At 43.0% G+C, this 21,487-nt stretch overlaps 1 protein-coding gene across 4 annotated transcripts in view; it reads right to left on the bottom strand.

The window, feature by feature from the left end:
- PRPF6 (pre-mRNA processing factor 6) overlaps nt 1-21,487 on the bottom strand; it is a 325,322-nt gene that overhangs the window by 47,928 nt on the left and 255,907 nt on the right. For all 4 annotated transcript variants that reach the window (XR_004541083.1, XR_004541082.1, XM_033963163.1 and 1 more), the window contains exons 15-18: nt 21,212-21,331; nt 8,809-8,985; nt 8,548-8,681; nt 7,703-7,794 (exon numbers count right to left, since the gene is read on the bottom strand). Coding sequence is in view for 2 of the 4 variants with exons in the window: in XM_033963163.1 (XP_033819054.1) it covers nt 7,703-7,794; nt 8,548-8,681; nt 8,809-8,985; nt 21,212-21,331 (523 nt within the window). In the remaining 2 variants the exon portion in view is untranslated. The remainder of the gene's footprint in view (nt 1-7,702; nt 7,795-8,547; nt 8,682-8,808; nt 8,986-21,211; nt 21,332-21,487) is intronic.

The raw sequence follows: 21,487 nt of genomic DNA, 5'->3' as shown, positions 1-21,487 counted from the left end.
AACACCTGCTTTTTTCCCTATAGCTGGTGAAAAAAAACAATGCTTGACCCAACCTCCTGTCAGCTTATTAGATTCAATATTTGAGAGGTGGGTCTCTTGTATACAGCATATATCTGCATTTTGTCTCTTTAGAAACAATACCTAATGCTTTTTTCCTTTTTATAACATGATTTAGACCACAGGTGTCAAAGTCGGTCCTCGAGGGCCAGAATCCAGTCGGGTTTTCAGGATTTCCCCAATGAATCTGCATGAGATCTATTTGCATGCACTGCTTTCAATGCATATTCATTGGGGAAATCCAGAAAACCCGACTGGATTCCGGCCCTCGAGGAGGGACTTTGACACCCCTGATTTAGACCATTAACATTCAAAGATATAATTTTAAGATCCATTTATATTTATATTTTTATAATACAATTTTCTATCTATAAATATATAATGATTTTTATTAATATATTTTCCCAATACACTTAATAATTTATGATTTTCCTTTTTTACTTTCATCCCCTCTATATGTCTCCCTCCCATCCCCTCCCATCCATCCCTTCCCCTCCCTTCCCACCCCCCTCCTTTTAAATACGAAAACTTGGATACGCAAGATGAGGTTAGGTTTAAAATAACTCCCTCAAGCTAATACAGAAAATTCTTTATTTACTACTATTAAATTATTTCCATCTATCTAGTAAATTTTCCATGTATCTAGCAAATATATATATTTTCAAATATATAAATTCTATACACAAATTAATGTATCTAAATTTATATAAAAGAAATATTATCTTATCTCTTGATAAATTTAAATATAAATCATTAATAGAATTTGCTATAATATCTATGTTATCTCGAAATCATCTTTACATATATTATATTGATTTCTAATAATTATATTATTATAACTATTATCATAGTAATAAGTAGACATTAGCTCAATTTAATGAGTCTTGGAGGAAATTTTATAATTCAAGTGTATCTTAAAATTATAAATTTTCCTCTATCTATCTTATCTTCTATTATGTTATAGATTGGAATCAATACGAAATAATAATAATAATAATTTTATTTCTTATATACCGCTGTACCGTGAGGTTCTAAGCGGTTTACAGTAGAAACAGAAGAAATGCAATAAGTAAGATTAATTAAGATGAAAAGAAAGTACTTAGAGTTCCCTGACTGTCCCAAAGGTTCACATTCTTGCTAAAGTACTTGAGAAAAATAAATTAGTTAGGTTATAAACATAGAGTAGAATAAGATAGGAAAACAGTTCATAGGAAAATTAATTTCGAATACATTATACATTATATATTGTTCAAGGCGGAATACAAATTATAGGAATTACCAAAAGAATTGCGTAATAAAGATTATCTAGATAAATTACATAACAGTGATTCGTGTACATTAAATGGTGTGGTAGAGGATTCAATTTTGAGAATTACATATCAAGGGAATCAAGTGATAACAGAATATAGTGGAGATTATCAGTATATACGGTTTACAGATTGGAAGTTACCTAATAATGAAGTAAGAAATTTATTGGATAGTATGGAAAATGTTTATATAGGAATCAGAGTATGTATGATAGGAAAGGTTCTAAGAATTGAATTAATGTGTTATTCTATCGAGGGAGAGCTTGTGCATAAAGGGAGGATATTAGTTGGTAATGATGTGTTTTCTGAATAGAAATGTTTTGATTTCTTTTCGAAACACTTTGATGTCTGTTGTATTGATCATTAGTTTGGTGATTGTGGGGTCAATTTTTGCTGCCTGTGTCGCTAGAAGGCTGTCGTATAGTTTCTTAAGACGGGTTCCATTATTAGGTGGGAAGGTGAATAGGTTTTGAGTTCTTCTTGATCTGGATGAGCGGTAATGGTTTAGGCGGTTGTTTAGGTAACAGGGGGCAGTTCCATGGGTTATCTTAAACAGCAGACAATAGAACTTGAATTGAGTTCTTGCTTTTATCGGAAGCCAGTGAGAGTCTATATAGGCGGGAGTGATGTGGTCAAATTTGCTGAGACAGTAGATGAGTCTGATGGCAGTGTTCTGAACTGTCTGTAGTTGTTTTATCATATTGTTAGGACATGTTAGGTAGAGGCTGTTGCAGTAATCCAAGTTACTGAGTGTGAGGGATTGTACAATGATCTTGTAGTGTTCTTTGGTAAAGAAATTTCTTATTTTTCTTAGGTTTCGCATGGTGAAGAATGCTTTCTGTATGACTTTGTGTATCTGTCTGCATAGTGCAGCGTCTATCTAATTGTATTCCTAGAATTTTTAGAGTGCTCTGTATGGGATATTTGATTGTATTTACTTCCAATTCTGTTATAGATTGCTTTTGTTCCTTCTCTAGTAGTAGGAATTTGGTTTTCTCTGCATTCAGTTTCAATTTATGGTTCTTCATCCATTTTTCTACATATCTTCTATTATGTTATAGATTGGAATCAATACGAAATATAATGTTTCTAGATTAGAATGAAACTTCTCTGAATGATATATTTCGCATTTTTCTTTTTTTTTTTTCCCCGGAATATCTTTCAATGAAGGCTCACTAGAGTAGCATAATCTGACTGGCTTAAAATGTCTTTGAAGTAATTAGGATTAGTGAGTGTATGGTATGTTTGGTGGATTCGTTCAAATTTTGTGCAACATTTTCTCAAAATTATTTTGTGAGGAGGCTCCCAGGTGAAATTCCATAATGGAAGACACCATTTATTGAACTATGAAATTGGAGCTCATTCCTCCTTATTTACCATTGAGATAACGCAAAAAATTGGTTCCTCTCAAGTGTTAAATATCTTTTGGATAGCTTGCTGTGGGATGATGTGAGTCAATCACACGACTGAGGTTACATGTATTTTAAGCGTGAAAATCTTTCTTTGATTAAATTGAGCTTACGTTTTTTGTTTAACTCTGTCAGAACTATGCAAGCCATTCAACAATCTTAAACCTGTATATTTTTTTTTTTAGATTATTTTCTTTTCTTATTTCCTATTAAAGCAGTGCACATTAATATCCGTCAAACATACACTCGGAAGAAAAACATTCTGAGAGATAGTTTCAAAACGGAAATACATCCTTTTACAGGATATACTTCTTATCAACCAATCTCTTTCTGTTTTATATTTCACGACATTTTGGCCATGTGATTGGAGATTTCTCCCTTTCCTTCATGTAACGTCTCTCGTCTATATATAGTCAATCAATGCCACTCCCATATTGTATTACTTAACTCCTCTTCTGTGTTAACATTTCGTTCGGATCTTTGTTCCAACTACGATCTTCCTTGTAAGTATATTTTCTTCAAAATTGTATATGAAATTTTCATTCAAGTAGTGTAAGATTATGTAGTTTGATTTTACTTTTCTGCCAAGCACGTTGGTTTTGTATAGTTCCATGTTTATGCTTAAACACGTGTAGTTCCATTCCATTGTTATTTGAATCTTCTTCACATTCTAATGTTTAATCGTAGATCTTATTATTCCTTTTGTTTATAAGATCAATTTTTATATATTAAAGTTTTTTATAAAGTATAAAGAACTATATAAATATTCAGTTTTAATTATGAGATTTTCTTATAAGATGATTTTTAGGATGTCATAGGTTGTTCATATTGGTCCAGAAATTCTTGTAGTTTTGTAGGATCTGAAAAATTTTGAGTTTTGTTTGCAATTGTTATTTTCATTATTGCTGGATAAAGGAGCCCGTATCTAGCCCCTAGCGATTTCAGTTGTGGTCTCATGTCCAGAAATTTTTTCCTTTTGGATGCGGTTTCTTTCGCAAAATCAGGGACAATATGTATTTTTGAGTCTTGACATCTGAGATTTTTATTTTCTTTAGCTAATTGACATATTTCCAGTGCTTGTTGATGTCTCAGAAGTTTGAATATTAATGTCCTTGGACCCGCTTGTGAAGTTTTTCTTTGTGTTGGTATCCGGTGTGCCCTTTCGATTTCCAACGGCGTTTTGAATTTTAATGGTAGTATTTTAGGTAGAAATTGTTCTAGGAAAGTTATAGGATTATTTTTTTCTACCCCTTCCGGCATTCCTATAATTCTTAAATTATTTCTTCTTTCGCGGTTTCGACTGTCTTCAAGGTCTTTTTTAATTTCTTCTACTTCTTTCCATATTATTTTGTTTTGTCTCATGTCTAGATTCAGTTGTTCGAAGTTATCTTCCAATATATTTATTCTGTTTTCCGTCAAATCTACTCTTTTAGTTAGTGTTGCCGCATCTTCGATAGCTTTATGTAATTTTTTGTTGCTATCTAAAACAATTTCTTTAATTTGTCTTAATTCTTCCATAACATCAGGGTTATCATCTGATGGCAACGGAACTTTTGAAGGAGGAGTATTTGGTTCTGGTTTTGATCTTTTGTTGCTTCCTGTACCGGATCCTCCAGCTCCTGAATCGCTTTTGTTCTGTTTGCTAGACGCCATTATCTTTCAATATTTAGGGGTTTTTTTCAGTAAATTTTTAATTTTTTGTAGTAATTTCTATAAATATAGCTTGTTTGCACGGAGCTATTCGTTTACCCGACCATCAGAATTCGCGTCCAAGCCACGCCCCCCCCTGTATACATTATTTTATGTACCAATAGGGAATTACATAACCAGAATTCGGGGATGGACTTTTTTGGAACAAAGGAAGAATTGCTCTGTATAAAAAACACGTGCATTCTAGGTAAAGCCAGAGAGATTCACTTACTTATGCTACGGGGATCTGCTAGCCCCCTGCTAAGCAGATGGGTGCAAGTTCTTCTCTCCATTGCATATTCTGAACTGACAATATATTTTTCTGATATGTCTCTGCTGCTGTAATACTGTAAGTTTTTATACTAACAATAAACGAATATTGTTTGTTTTGGAAGATACAATGCTGTCTTGTAGTTATTCCAATGAGGTAAACAAAGCAGCCTTTACTTCAACTGTCACCTCAGTAACAACCATACAAAAATAGACAAATACCCACCCCCCTTCCTTTTTACTAAACCACAATAGCAGTTTTTAGCGCAGGGAGCTGCGCTGAATGCCCAGCGTTGCTCTCGACGCTCATAGGCTCCCTGCGCTAAAAACCACTATTGGACCCCGACGCGCTTGCAAAAGATAGATAATACTAGATCTAATAGATGTTGGCATTGTAAAATAGAAGTAGGGACATTGGATCATTTAATTTTTTTTTGTCCCTGTATAAAAGCTTTTTGGAATTTAATTTGGCCCCAAATAAATATATTACTAGAAAATCACGTAGGACTCTCATATGATACCATATTATTCGGTACTGCAATGAGAACACAGAGTCCAATATCAGCAAATAATAATAAATTACTTTTAATATTGACAGGAGTTGCCATGCAGCAAATCACACAAAATTGGAAAGATTTTACCAAACTAAATTATACATTCTGGTGGAACTCGGTATGTCACATTTACAAAATGGAGAAAATTTTGGCTTTACAACAAGGAAATATTAAAAATTTTAAGAAAATATGGGATCCATTGACTAATTATTCTAGAGATCAGATATCTTAACACATTGATAATAGTAATATAGGGTTAGGATGGGAAATATAGATATTAATATGAAAGAAAAATGGAAAAACAATTAATAGGGGAAAGGGATGAATATTTATGATATGAATTTGTACATACATATATATTTTATTATACATTTTATAATATGTGATTCATATATTGAAAGAATGAAAATTCTATAAATAAAAATTTAAAAAAATAAAAAAAATAAAAACCACTATTGCGGTTTAGTAAAAGGGGACCATATTGTAAAATATAGACAGCAGATATAAATTCAGACACATTTTGATCACTAAATTTAAAATAAAATCATTTTTCCTACCTTGTCTGGTGATTTCATGAGTCTCTGGTTGCACTTTTTTCTTCTGACTGTGCATCCAATCTTTCTTTCAGCCTGTATGCTTCCTCTCCTCCACACCTCATTCCCTCCCCCAACTTTTTCTTCCTCTCTCCCTGATCTTTCTTTCTTTCTCTCTTCATGCCCCCTTTCTTTTTTTCTGTTTCTCTTCTTTCCTTCTGTCTCCCTGCCTGCCCCCTTTCTTTTTTCTGTTTCTCTTCTTTCCTTCTGTCTCCCTGCCTGCCCCCTTTCTTTCTTTCTGCCTGCCCTTCCCCAAGCCACTGCCACCGGGGAACAGGACCCAAACGCCACCAATGGATAACAGGCCCCGACGCCGCACCATGCTCTCTCTGCTTCGGGCGATCAATCTTCCTCTCCCCGACGTCAATTCTGCCGTTGGAGAGGAAGTTCCGCCAGTCAGGCAGCGATTGGCTGGCTCGAACTTCCTCTCTGACGGCAGAATTGATGTCGGGGAGAGGAAGATTGATCGGCTCAATAGATCGCCAAGGCAAAGTGACTCCTGGGATCGACTCACTTTGCCTTGGCGAGCTACCGGTCGATCGCGATCGACCTATAGGGCACCCCTGTCCTAAAGCCTTGTTCACAAGACCTTAGAACTAAAACATAGTAACAGCAGCAGTAAAAACGGGCATGGCCCATCTGGTCTACCAAGTGGTCAGGATTGTACCTGCTGCTCCATGCAGGTTACCATCTTCCTATCATAGCTCCACTTCCAATCTCCCTCCACCCATTAGTATGCAACTTAATGCACAGACCACATTTTCCTGAGGATGGGGGGCTAATTACAATAGGAAAGATGAAATCTTCATCAGCAGAAGGCACACAAATGCAAATAAGCACACTGCTAGTACCATGCCTATTTCCTACATCAAAGCCATGGCAGGGAAAGGCTTCTCTGTTCAGTCTCCCAAGCCAGAGACACATATATGAGGCAATTTTTGGGATGCAAAAACTAAAAGGAACTGTATGCAATAAAAAGGGAGAGGCAGATGAGTAGACCAGGAGAAAGTCCTTGGGGTGAGAGTCTGAAGATCTCAAGGTGGAGGAAACAATGCAACAAGGCAGTGACTAAGGCCACAAGGATGACAGGTTGCATAGCAATGGTTATAACAAGCAGAAAGATATGATGATTGTATAAAAGACATAAGACCGAACTTGTAGCACAGAACTCAGTTTAGGAGGACATATATCACTAAGGACATATAAGAGATTACAATCCATATACAGGAAAGCAACTAAAATGTTAAGAGGTCTCCAGCAGACATATGAGGAAAGACTGGAAGTCCTAAATATGTATACATTAGAGGAGATGAGGAATAGAGGGGATATGATACAGACCTTTCAATACCTGAAAGAAATTATTGACCCTTCCTGAGCCGACTTGATGGGTCATATTGGTCTTTTTCTGCCATTATTTAATATATTATTAAATTGGGAATTACAGGCCTCTCTGGAATGAGCCAGGGGAATTATGGCACAAGAGTATGCACTATCTTCATGCATGGGACAAACAGAATAGGCCACATTTGCTTGAAGATTCCTCTCTGGTACAACTGTAATGAGAGCTTCCTGTGATAGGCACTTTTTGCAACTGCAGAGTCTCCACATAGGAAAACTCGACATACTTTGGACATTTGAATTGGGATAGGAAGAGCAGCAAACACAGATAGATACTTGTTGAACTAGTAGGTCTCTTGTATAGCAATGTAATGCTATGGTGAAAAGAGCAGAAAATACTAAGTAAGCTTTTAAATCCTTGGCACTCAGTGAGGTGAAATACCTTCCCTCACCCACACAGCCTGGAACAGACGTCTCCTGCTTACCTGAATTGGGACACTCTTGCAAGGCTTTAGCCATCAGTGTGTTGGCAATGTTTTTCAACCCTGCCCTGTACTCCAAGCATACCGACTCTAACCTGAAGAGGGAGGGAATAAGGATTTATGTCAATAAACATATATGCAGTCCTCTACCTAAAGATATCAATCAAGACAGTTCTATAAAAGGAATACCTCAAAGATAACCCATATCTCACAGTGAAAGGGGCTCTGTGAACACCACCTCAAAGACCTCAAAGAACAAAGGCTTCAAGGAGTATACTTCAAAGAGAGCTAATGTCTCACAGAGAAAGGATGAGCTCTAAGAACACCTCAAGGCAGTTGGTTTCTCAGCGTAAAGGGCTGGGGGAGCACTCTTAGGAGAACATCCCCAGTGTAACCCATATTTTAACATGATGAGAGAATCCAAAGTGAATATCTTTGTGGTATCTGTATGTAACAGCATGGGAGACTCTGGAAAATACTTTAAAAGGTTAACTACATCCCACAGTGATGAGAAGCTATGAAGAGACTATCTCAGGGGTGGACTATCTCACAGCAATGGATGACTCCAAGGGAATTCTCTAGAGGGCAGACATACCCCAGAATGATTGGTGTAGGGGTAGCTCTGAGAAGAATGCATTGTTGATGGCCATATCCCTTCATGATGGAACTTCCAAGGACAACTTAAATGTAGTTGGGTATTATAACAGTTGACAACTCTGGTGCTAAGTGTGCTAGACAAGTGCTTGTGAGGTGTAGGGCACATCTACACACAGGGAAGAGGAAAGTTATGACAAATAAAATAAGTGTTCTGCTTCCCAGCAGCAACACCAAGTTCTGAATCTAATCACCAAAGTTCTGGGTTCTTTGGATTCTTCAAACGAGACTTTTCCAAGATAGCCCTGGCACGGGTCAGCTGTCCAATTTTCTCCTCCAACCTGGACAGCAGCAGCCACAGTGGAATGGAGTGAAGACACTTCTTTAGCTAGTGAGAGACATAAAAAAAAAAAAATCTGATCAGTAGAAGTAATACCTGCAAATGATACCAAGCTCTGTTCTTGCATAAGGGAATGCAGATACACCATCCCTGTGCCCTTGAGCTGTGGCCTTACCCCCTGGTTATATGCTTCACGAGCCATTTCTGAAAGCTCTTCCTGTTCCAGAATCTGCCCTTTCATCATCCAGAGCTTGGGAAAATCCTCATAATGATTCAAGGCTTCTTCACAGAGGTCTTGGGCAGCTTTGATGTTTCCTAGCACCCATTCCAACTTTACTGACTTCATGAAGACCTGTGAAGACAGCACGGAGTAAAAAGAGATTATGTACTTACCCTGGTAAGCTATTTTCCAGTAAATAGGCGAGACGTTCTAGACAAGTGGGTTGTGTCCCAATGGCTGTGTGCCATACACAGAAGGAATCCACTCCAGATTTGTTCTGTGACTCTACTCCAATGTGCTCTCTGGCTCCACCTTCAGTTAGTACCCAAGCACCGAGTCACTTTACAAAATGGAAAGTAGAGACATCCATGGCAATCGAGTCCATAAACAACAGTTCTGCTCAAGACGAATATGAGAACATTAACAGCAAACAGCCAACAAATGCATCAAAGGAGCTCAGTAACAACCCCTGCATAAAACAGAAACATATATACAGATTCTTCCCAGCCCAGGGACTGCCTGACATCCAAGAATCAACTTGGAGAAGCATAAACAGATTGAGTCAGTAGGTAGTTGTAGGAAGGACAGGGTAAGAGTCTAGAATGTTTCACCTATCTACTGGAAAAGAGCTTACCAGGGTAAGTACATAATCTCTTTTTCCAGTGCAATAGGTGAGACATACAAAAGCAATCCCAAAAAGCTAGGGTGGACTGACTGTGCTGACCCGCAAGACTGAGGACCCAAAGGCAGAGTCTTGTCTCACCATCACATCCACTCTGTAGAATTTGGCAAACATGTACAGAGTGGACCAAGTAGCTGCCCTACAGATCTCCTCAGGGGAGATCGGTTTAGCCTTGGCCCACGAGGCCATGCTTCTGGCAGAATGCACCTTGACAGATGCAAGAGACTATTTACCGCATAGAACATAGGCTGACAAAATGGCCTTACATATTCACTTAGAAATAGTGGCCTTGGAAGCAGCAGCGCCCCACTTAAAAGAATTAGTCAGCACAAAAAGATGGTAAGAGGCGAAACTCATTAGTGACCTCCAGATAAAGTAAAAGACCTCTTTGAACACCCAATTTCTGCAAAACACAGCCCTGTGTCTTAAATCCCATAGGTTGAAAAACAAGTACATTTATTTCCTGATTAACATGAAAGGCTGATACCACCTTCAGTAGAAACGAAGGAACTGTGTGGAGAGAGATCCCTGTCTCCGAGATCCTCAAGAAAAGCTCTCTACAAGATACAGCCTGGAGTTCTAAGACATGTCTCGCTAAAGTAATGGCGACCAGAAAAACTGCCTTCAGCATCAGGTCCAAGAAAGAAGCATCTTTCAGAGGCTCAAACAGAGCCTTGGTGAGGCCATACAAAACAAAGTTAAAGTCCCACGAAGGGAATGACAGTTCGATGGGAGGTTTAATGCAAAGAGCACTCTTCAGAAATCTGGCCACATCAGGGTGAGATGCCAGGGAAGGACTACAGTCCCATATTCTGAAACAAGGGAGCCCAGCAACTTTGACCTGCAGAGAAGCCACAGTGAGCCCTTTATCAAGGCCCATCTGAAGAAAGGTGAGCACCACGGAAATAGGAGCAGAATATGGCTCCACACTTTCTTGGTTGCACCAATGCTGGAAAGTCTTCCACGACTTAGCATAGGCAGACACAGTAGACGACTTCTTAGATTTCAGAAACATAGAAATGACTACATAAGAATATCCTTTACGTTCTAATGCTTCACGCTCAATAGCCATGCCATAAGAGCAAAGTGACCGGGATCCTCCACACAGACTGGACCCTGAGAGAGAAGGTCCGGAACAGCCTGCAACTGAAGGCTGCGACCTATGCAAAGATGCATCAGATCTGCATACCACAGCCTGCACAGTTTGGAGCCACCAGAATGACCCTTCCCAGATGAGTCACAATCTAGCAGAGGACCCAACTTATCTTGGACCAGGGATGAAAAATGTACAGCAGAAATCCCTGCAGCCACAGCTGCACTAGAGCATCTAGGCTAGGGGTACCCAATGCATCGATCGCGATCGACAGGTCGTTCGCTCAGGCGACCCCAGTCGATCGCACAGCAGGTTCCCTACTTCCCTTCTCTTTTTTTCCCCTCCTGACTGGCCCGCCTCTTAAAGAACGCTGGCCAATCAGAGTGCTGGAAGGGCGGGGTGAAGGTCGGTGGGGGCGGAGCTCAGCGCATCACAAGAAATAGAAGCGCCTGTAATGATTGAGGTAAGAGCGAGGCCTAATGCTGCCCGATATACAATTTTAAAAACCCCAAAATCGGCCTCCCAATCAGTGGCGTACCGAGGTGGGGCGGTCCGCCCCCGCCCCGGGTGCACAGTTTGGAGGGATGCACAGCCGTCCGGGTCCTCCTGCCCTTCCTTTCCACCGGTCTGCGCACGGGGCTCGCACCCGCCGCCCAAATGGTGCTGTTGGTTATCGCGAGACTCACGGGAGTTGACGGCACCATTCGAGCGTCGGCGCGGGACCAGGCAGGCGCAAGCCCCGAGCGCGGACCGGGGGAAAAGAAAGGCAGGATGACCCGGACCTGGCCGGCTGTGCACCCCTCCAAGCCGTGCACCCGGGCGGATCGTCCCCCTTCTAAATCCATTGTACTTGTCTTTTATTCAGTTCCACTAATGAGCATTGTGACAGGCAGTTCTTATGGGGCAGTTCTTGGAAGTATTTCTTTGTTTTTCTGTGCCTAAGTATTCTATTAATTTAACTTCCTTATTCCTGTGGGAATCTCCAAAGGGGACGAATGGGAGACGGCCGGTGGCAGGTGGTACTTTAGCAATTCTTACAGGTTGCCATAGGCCTCAGGAGCTGTCTTCCCTCTGCCGTGGTCCTGCCCCTCCTCTAAGTCAGAGACAGACTTGGGGCAGAGGGAAGACAGCTCCTGAGGCCTATGGCAACCTGCAAGGATCGCTAAAGTACCAGCGATCCTCTCTGCAGACTGCTCCCTGCTGAAATTAGGTAAATGGATGTGGGGAGGGTAGGCCTTCGGGGGGGGGGGGGGGAGTGCAGTCCTTCAAGGGGTAGTGCAGGCCTTCAGGGGGGGAGTCAGCCTTTGAGGGGGAATGTGCAGACCTTCAGGGGGGGTCAGGCCTTCGGGGGAGGGGGGCTGTATAATAAAAAAATATTTGAACATAAATACAAAGTACACTCGGTGTATATATATATATATATATATATATATATATATATATATATATATATATATATATATATATATATATATATATATATATATATATATATATAAATAAATATATACCGTATATGTTTAGCATTTTTATTGTTGGTAGATCATTTTGACTTGGTCATTTTAAAAGTAGCTCGCAAGCCCAAAAAGTGTGGGCACCCCTGATCTAGGCCTTCGTTTCTGACCTTGACTTTGCAACTGAAGAATTGAGTCACCTTTTTGTTCTGCACCGTGGTCATGAGGTCAAAGCAAGGTCAACCCCAGCATCACAACACCGCTGAGGACAGTTCCCACTTGCCCAGATTCAAAGTCTGTCTGCTGAGGAAGTCTGCTTGAACACTGTCAAGTCCTGTTACATGTGCTGCTGAAGGCGCCTGGAGGCGACATTCCGCCCACAGAAAGACAAGGCGGGCCTCCTGAGCAAGAGAGGTGCTCTTGGTTCTTTCCTGGCGATTGAAATAGGTTACTGCCGTCACATAGTTGGAGAAAATTCTGACTGCTTGACCTTCCAGAATCTTCTGGAAACATACCAGAGCTGAAGAGAGTCCAATACTTCTGAATGGGACAACTGCAGACCTAGACATAGTAGCAATATCCGAAACATGGTTCACAGACTCTCATGGGTGGGATATAACTATACCAGGGTACAACCTGATTCGACAAGACAGAGAGGGTAAGTTAGGAGGTGAGGTAGCACTTTACATCAAAGAGAACATTAAGACAACCAGGATCACGGATGTCAAGTATACTGGGGAATCTATCTGGGTAAACCTGGCCAGAGGCGGAGAAAAATGCCTGTACCTTGGTGTGGTATACAGACCTCCAAGACAATCGGAGGACAAGGACGCAGAATTAATTGAAGACATTGAGAATATCACCTTACGGGGGAGGCTGTACTATTAGGAGACTTCAACATGCCTGATGTAGACTGGAACACACTATCAGCGACAACTTGTGATAGCAGGAGGATATTAACGTCCATGAAGGGAGTACGGCTCAAACAAATGGTACTAGAGCCCACTAGGGCCCAGGCCATCCTGGACCTGGTACTTACGAACGGGGAAAGTGTCTCAGAGGTCTCGGTGGGAGAGACGCTAGCCACCAATGATCATAACATGGTATGGTTTAACCTTAAGAAAGGCTTCCCTAGATCACAAACAAAAACAAGGGTACTCAATTTCCGGGGCACTGACTTCGCACGCATGGGAGATTTTGTCTATCAGACGCTGCAGGTTCAAGAAGTAACTAATAATGTGGAAGCTATGTGGTCAACCTTGAAATCGATCCTTCATGAGGCAACTATCCGCTACATAAAATCGGTAACCAAACAACAAAGAAAAAAGAAACCCCACAGATGAGTTATCGTACCTCGTCAAGGAGAAGAAAAGAGCATTTCTCTCATACAAACGCACGGGGGAAAAAGAAGCAAACATTGAATACAGGAAAAAGTCTGCAGCGGTCAAAACAGCAGTCAGGGAGGCCAAAATTCGTATGGAAGAAACTCTAGCGAAGAACATTAAGAAAGGGGACAAATCCTTCTTCAGATACATTAGCGACAGGAAAAAGAACGCAAACGGGATAGTACGCCTTAGAACGCCAGACGGGAATTATGTAGAAACAGATTCCGATAAAGCCAAACTACTGAATGATTACTTCTGTTCAGTCTTTACCTGTGAGGCACCAGGGCACGGGCCTCGGCTAGAAGCAAAGCAAAGCTTGGAAGACCCATTTCAGAAGTTTGAGTTCACACCAGCTGATGTTTACAGAGAACTGTCAAGACTCAAGGTGAACAAAGCCATGGAACCGGACAATTTGCACCCAAGAGTGCTAAGAGAGTTATGTGATGTTTTGGCGGAACCGTTAGCAATGCTCTTCAATCTCTCCCTAAGTACGGGGAAAGTCCCCCTGGACTGGAAAACTGCCAACGTTGTTCCTCTGCACAAAAAGGGTTGCAGAGCGGAGGCTGCGAATTACAGACCAGTGAGTCTCACATCAATAGTGTGTAAACTCATGGAAACTCTACTTAAAGGGAAATTAGACACGATATTGGATGAGGGGAATCTGAGGGATCCCTGTCAACATGGATTCACTAGGGGCAGGTCATGCCAATCCAATCTCATCAGCTTCTTTGACTGGGTGACAGGAAAGCTAGACTCGGGAGAGTCTCTGGACATAGTATACTTGGATTTCAGTAAAGCTTTTGACAGTGTCCCACACCGTAGACCACAGGTGTCGAAGTCGGTCCTCGAGGGCCGCAATCCAGTCGGGTTTTCAGAATTTCCCCAATGAATATGCATTGAAAGCAGTGCATGCACATAGATCTCATGTATATTCATTGGGGAAATCTTGAAAACCCGACTGGATTGCGGCCCTCGAGGACCGACTTCGACACCCCTGCCGTAGACTATTAAACAAGATGAAATCGATGGGGTTAGGTGAGAAGCTAACTGCATGGGTCAACGATTGGCTGAGTGGAAGACTTCAGAAGGTGGTGGTCAATGGCACACTCTCTGAGACATCGGAGGTGACTAGCGGAGTGCCGCAGGGCTCAGTCCTGGGACCATCCCTTTTCAACATATTCATAGGGGACTTGACCCGAGGGCTTCAAGGTAAAGTAGCGCTGTTCACCGACGACGCCAAACTGTGTAATATAGTGGGTGGAAGCAATCTCACGGATGGTATGACGCAGGATCTGATCAAGTTGGAAAACTGGTTCTCGACATGGCAGCTGGGCTTCAACGCTAAGAAGTGTAAGGTCATGCATCTCGGCAGCAGAAATCCATACAGAACATACACCTTGAATGGAGAAACACTAGCTAGGACTTCAGAAGAACAGGACTTGGGAGTGATCATCAGTGCAGACATGAAGGCTGCCAAACAAGTGGAGAAGGCCTCATCAAAGGCAAGGCAAATGATGGGATGTATCAATAGAAGCTTCGTCAGCCGCAAACCTGAAGTCATAATGCCACTGTATAGAACCATGGTGAGACCTCATCTGGAGTACTGTGTGCAATTCTGGAGGCTACATTACCGTAAAGATGTGCTTCGAGCAGAGTCGGTCCAGCGAATGGCCACTAGGAAGGTCTCCGGACTCAAGGGTCTCTCATACGAGGAAAGACTGGGCAAATTGCAGCTCTACTCTCCAGAGGAGCGCAGGGAAAGGGGTGACATGATTGATACTTTTAAGTACGTCACAGGTTGTGTCAAGGTGGAAAACAATATATTCTTTCCCAAGGGACCCTCAGTCACAAGGGGGCACCCGCTCAAACTCAGAGGAGGGAAATTTAGTGGTGACACCAGGAAGTATTTCTTCACAGAAAGAGTGGTAGATCACTGGAACAAACTTCCGGTGCAGGTAATCAAGGCCACAAGCGTGCTCGACTTTAAGAATAAATGGGACATCCACGTGGATCCCTACGTGGGTCGAGCAGCACTCAGACTTAATGGGGTGGGTCAGTAGAGTGGGCAGACTTGATGGGCTGAAACCCTTTTCTTCCGTCACCTTTCTATGTTTCTATGCTCCCCAGCCCCGAAGACTGGCATTGGTCATCACCATGGCCCAGGAGGTAATCCGCAGAAGCACACCCCTGCAGAGTGTCTGAGGGAGAAGCCACCAAGCCATGCTGGCCTGAGCCTCCAGAGTCCAGGGAAGAAAGGTCTATAACACATCCTTATGCGGAGCCCAGGGAGAGAGCAAGGCAAGCTGGAGAGGTCACCCAATGGACCACATCTAACATGGCTGCCATGGACCCTAGGGCTTGCAGATAGTCTCACGCCGATTCAGCTGATTTCTCCAGAAGAGAAGAAATTTGAGAACACAGCTTCGGTCTGTGTGCCTCTGGAAGATAGACATGGTTGCTGCCATGTCAAACAGAACACTCAGATATTCCAGAGACTGTGTGGTAGTTACACTGCTCTTTCTGTAGTTCACAATCCAATCCAGGTCCTCCAGAACTTGGATCACCTGATCCACAGTGCGTTGATCCTCGGTCAATGAGGGAGCCCTGAGGAGCTAGTTGTCCAAGTAAGGATCTACTTGCAGACCCATTTTTCATAAATAAGCTGCCATGACCATCATCACCTTGGTGAAGGTATGAGGAGCCTTGGCCAGTCCGAAGGGCAAAGCTGAGAACTGGTAACGGTTTTCCAAAACATGAAACCGTATTTGTGGTGGGACAGAAATATTGGAATGTGCAAGTAAGCTTCCATAAGATCCAGAGAGGCGAAGAACTCTTCTAGGGCCACCGTTGCAATGACAGAGTGCACGGTCTCCATGCAAAAATGTGGAACCCTGAGAGCCACATTTACATGCTGAAGATCCAGACTAGGCCTCCAATCGTCTGAGTCTTTCTTTGGCACAATAAAGTGTATGGAGTATCTGCCTGAGTCCAAGAGGTTGGTCGGCACCAGCTCTATAGCTCAAATATCCAACAAGCGTTATACAGTGGCTTGCATCCTGAGCGACTTGTCTGGCCTTCCTGCTGGAAAGTCCACAAACAATTCATCAGAGGACATGCAAATTCCAACTTGTAGCCCGACTGAATAATGTGCAAGACTCATTGGTCAGACAAAATGTGAACCCAGGCTGGCAGGAAAACTGAGAGTCTGTCCCCAATCCATAGAGGGGTATCCCTTGGCCTGGCATCATTGCGCCTTTTTAGCAGAGGGCATGGAATTGGGAGGCAGAAGACTGGGGTCACCTGTAGTTGGAGTACTGCTGCTGAGAGCTCTGGGAAAATTGCTGAGACATTGTGCTTGCATATGGGCGGGAATGCCTGGAGCCATGAAAATTAGAACATCCAGAACTTCTAGAGGGTCTGGGTCTGCTATCAGGCAGGGGTCTTAGGGCGACGGTCCACCACAGAATTCATGAGGTCAGTCAGGATCCAGGCCCTTGCCTAACAATAACTGCCTAGTCTTGGAAGTGGAATCACCAGCCCATTGTCGGATCTAGAGCATTCTGCAAGCAGAAATGGTATACTCCAACACTGTGAGTAAACGACGGATAAATAACAAACCACAATGGTTCTCAGCGGAGATCTCAGAACTAGTTAAGCAGTAGAAAAGAGCATTTGTATCCTACAAACAATGATCGGAAGCTAAACAAGCCTATCTGGTAAAATCTAGAACTGTTAAAACAGCAATCAGGAATGCCAAACTCCGGATGGAAGAAAATATAGCTAGGCATGTAAACAAAGAGGATAAATCCTTTTTCAGGTATGTTAGCGAAAGAAAAAGGAACACAGATGGGATTGTGTGCCTAAGGAAACCTGACGGTAACTATGTAGACTCGAACTCAGACAAAGCCGAACTACTCAATGGATACTTCTGCTCAGTCTTTACCTGCGAGGTGCCGGGATCCGGACCGCAGCCACAAACAAGGGTGTGCTTGGAGGACCAGTTCCAGGATTTTGAATTTACCGCAAGCAATGTATACTATGAGCTATCGAGGCTAAAAGTGAACAAAGCAATGGGGCCGTATAATCTGCACCCCAGAGTACTTTGAGAACTGAGAGATGTCCTGGCAGAGCCGTTATCTGAGCTTTTCAATCTTTCCCTAAACAAGGGAAAAGTCCCCTTGGACTGGAAAACTGTTAATGTCATTCCGCTCCACAAAAAGGGATGCAGGTCAGAGGCTGAAAATTACAGACCGGTGAGTCTCACATCAATAGTGTGTAAACTTATGGAAATGTTGATTAAAAACAGATTGGATACGATTCTAGATGACAAGATGCTGAGGGACCCTCAGCAGCATGGGTTCATGAAGGGAAGGTCTTGTCAATCCAATCTGATAAGCTTCTTTGACTGGGTAACGAAACAACTGGACAGGGGGAAATCTCTGGATGTCGTGTATTTAGACTTCAGTAAAGCTTTTGATAGTGTCCCACACCGTAGGTTATTAAACAAGATGAAAGCGATGGGATTAGGAGAAACTTTGACTGCATGGGTTAAAGACTGGCTCAGTGGTAGACTTCAGAGGGTAGTGGTAAATGGTACCCCCTCAGAAACATCGGCTGTGATCGCAGGGCTCGGTCTTGGGTCCGATACTGTTTAATATCTTTGTATGGGACCTGCCTCAGGGACTTCGAGGTAAAATTACACTATTCGCCGATGACGCTAAGCTATGCAACGTGGTTGACAGTGCAACCGTGCCTGACACTATGAGGCAGGACCTACTTTACTGGAACAATGGTCTAAAACTTGGCAACTAAGCTTTAATGCCAAAAAGTGTAAGGTTATGAACCTTGGTAGCGGTAACCGCAGCAGAACATACACCCTGAACGGGGAAACCTTAACAAGAACCGTCGAAGAATGGGACCTGGATGTAATCATTAGTGTAGATATGAAGACGGCCACACAGGTGGCGAAAGCTTCTGCCAAGGCTAGACGAATGCTGGGTTGAATCGGTCAAGCGAATGGCCACCAAGATGATCTCAGGACTCAAGGATCTCCCATATGAAGAACGTCTAAGCAGGCTGCAGCTATATTCTCTCGAAGAACGCAGAGAGAGAGGAGACATGATAGAAACGTTAAAATATCTTACAGACTGTATCGAGGTGGAGGAAGATATCCTTTTTCTTACGGGTCCCATGGCAACAAGAGGGCATCCGCTCAAACTCAAGGGTGGGAGATTTCATGGTGACATCAGGAAGTACTTCTTCACCGAAAGGGTGGTTGATCGTTGGAATGGCCTTCCACGTCAGGTAGATGAGGCCAGCAACGTGCTTGATTTCAAGAAACGATGGGATAAACACGTAGGTTCACTTTGGGAAATTGCTTAGGGGAGTGTTCTTTTAAGGGGAGGGTTCTTCTGAATGGGCAGACGTGTTGGGCCGACGGCCCTTTTCTGCCGTCATATTCTATGTTTCTATGTTTAGCCAGAACCCGCATAAGATCATATAAAGCGTCAGCAACATAATCACCCCCTGCCAAAAGGAGTTGAAGAGGAGGATCAACAGCCTCACTTTCCAGGATGCGCAGCCGAGACAGACAGGCACGTGTGATAAAGGATGCCGCCGAAGCAGCCTTTATGCCCAAAGCAATTGCATCAAAAAGCCTCCGGAGGACTACTTCCCCACGGCGGTCCTGCATATTTTTAAGCACCACACTACCTTCAGTGGGAAAAGAGGTGCATTTAGTCACCTGTGCACCCAAAGAATTCACCTGAGGCTGATCCAAAAGCTGCTGGCACTTCTGTGTCAGAGGGCATAAGCGAGACTTGCTATCTTGCTCAGATATTAAAATGCTCATATCAGAGTGCCAGGAAAAGGTGGAAGACTGCGAGTGCACACCACAAAGCCAGGAAGAAGTGGATGGAGCCGGCAGAGTGACCAAATTCAACTCCTGCAAAGACTCAGAAATAAGATCTGGCAAAGCCACAGACTTAAACAAGTGCAGAACCGTGGGAGTCAGCCGGTTCTAAAGCTCCAGAGGACTCCAAAGAGACAGAATACAGTTCCTGGTCCCCCATCCCGGGGAGTGCTGCACTAGAGAATAAGGGGTCAGTGAGCTGGTCATTATCATATTGATCACACTGATCTAGATCAGGCAGTGCTGGAACAGTGGCCGACTGAGAAAACATACCCAAAGAAGCAACACCGCTAAAAGAAATATCTGAGGCAGAGCGGGACTGCACAGGGGAAGAACACCTGCTGTGAAATTCATTCCACAAATATTTCATAAAGTCCAAGAAGGCCTCTGGCTCCTGGGGTGCAGTCACCCTTAGATGACTTAATCTTGCATTTCTTAGCTGCTGAGGGTCTGCCGCCTTGCGTATGGATCTATCACCCGTGCCGAGCCCCGAAAACAAAGAGTGCCACCCCACCGGGCTAGCTGAGGGCAAACTTTATGCTGCCACCATCCTGGATGCACTGCATGGCATGTGGCGCAAGGATGCTCCTGAGGCGCAAGAAGTGTGCAATCCTGGCAAGATTTCACACTAGGAGATCCCAAGGACTCCATACCAACAAAGTCTGAGGCATAAATTGCAGTTTTGGAGAAGCTGGGAGCCTTTGAAAAAAAAGATTGCTAAAAAACAAAGATGGCGCCGCTAAGATATTTGTGCCAAAATCACAATATTTTTTACAGTCATCAAACTTTAAAAATTACGATTTTAAGATTTTTCAGGTGGGGAACACTGGGGGGCACATAGAAACCTCACAGGCTGATAGCCTTTTGTGCTGGGAATGTGCTGCAGCCTACCTCAGCTGTTTTACAGTAGCTGGAATCAGAATTATTGCTTCATGCTGGGAATGCCTCATCGACGGAGATCTTCAGGCAGCCAGTCAGACTCCGTAACTGACTGCACCTCCATCCTCACGGACTGATGGATGCACTCATAAATGGATGGAGGTGAGAAATGCAGCTGGCATCCTGTGAGACACCGCCGAGTCTCCTAGGTATGCTTAACAGCCTGCACTCAAACCTTCGTTTGATAGAAGGAAGGAAAGTGGGAACGGCCCCAAGCTCCTTAGAAGCAGATGCAGGCTGGTTGACAGGTACCCACTGAGATTGGCCTGTCACATGCAGACTAAAGTCTGTGTGTTCTCCAAGTAAGCACAACTGAAGAATTGCTCAAAGCACAAGAAATCCCGAAAAGGGAATGAAAAAAACCCACTGAATAAAACAATTGAAAAGAGAGCAGAACAAGCACCCTCCTGCTGGCACGCATGCAGAAGGGAAAAACTAACGGTGGAGCCAGACAGCACAGTGAAGTAGAGCAGTCACAGAAAAAATCCGGAGTGGATTCCGTCTGCATATGGCACGTGGCCATTGGGACAGAACCCAAGTATCTAGAATGTCTCACCTATTGCACTGGAAATATGATTTGAATTTGGAGAAGTTCTTGTAATCTGTATTGACCACCATGAAGATGGAATACTGGGCTAGATGGAATCAGTAAGGCTATTCTTATGTAACTTACAAGTTCAGGTACACACATTTTTTCCCTGTCCAAGTGGACTCAAAATCTTGCCCAAAGTCACAAAGGGACAGAAGTTGGAGAATCAGGAATTGAACCCTGGCTTTCATACCCCTGTTCCCCCCACTATGAGGGCAACATGAGGCCAGTAATATTTCACTTCTCTGCTCTCCACCAGACTATGATCATGAGACCATCTGTTGCTCCTTTCTCCATTTCCTCACCCTAGCAGTGGACGCACTGCTCCGAGCCTTTGCTAGTAATCTTCTAGCTCTCTCATACTCATTGTTCTCAGATTCCAGCTTCACTGCAGCAAGCCAGATCTCTTCACTGTTAGGATTTGCCTGGAAGGAGACAGACAGACATATTTGGCAATGCTAGTTCTGAAATACTGCACTTTCTTCAGCAAAAAAAAATACCCTCTAAATCCCATTTATCAAGCCACTGCTATCTGGTCCAGACCGAGTTTCTAGAGTACATAGCACAGATGAGACAAAGCT

Source organism: Geotrypetes seraphini, chromosome 11 (genome assembly GCF_902459505.1).
Source record: "Geotrypetes seraphini chromosome 11, aGeoSer1.1, whole genome shotgun sequence".
Lineage (NCBI taxonomy): Eukaryota > Metazoa > Chordata > Amphibia > Gymnophiona > Dermophiidae > Geotrypetes > Geotrypetes seraphini.
The sequence above is the reverse complement of the archived record's forward strand: the minus strand, read 5'-3'. Positions and strand labels throughout refer to the sequence as shown.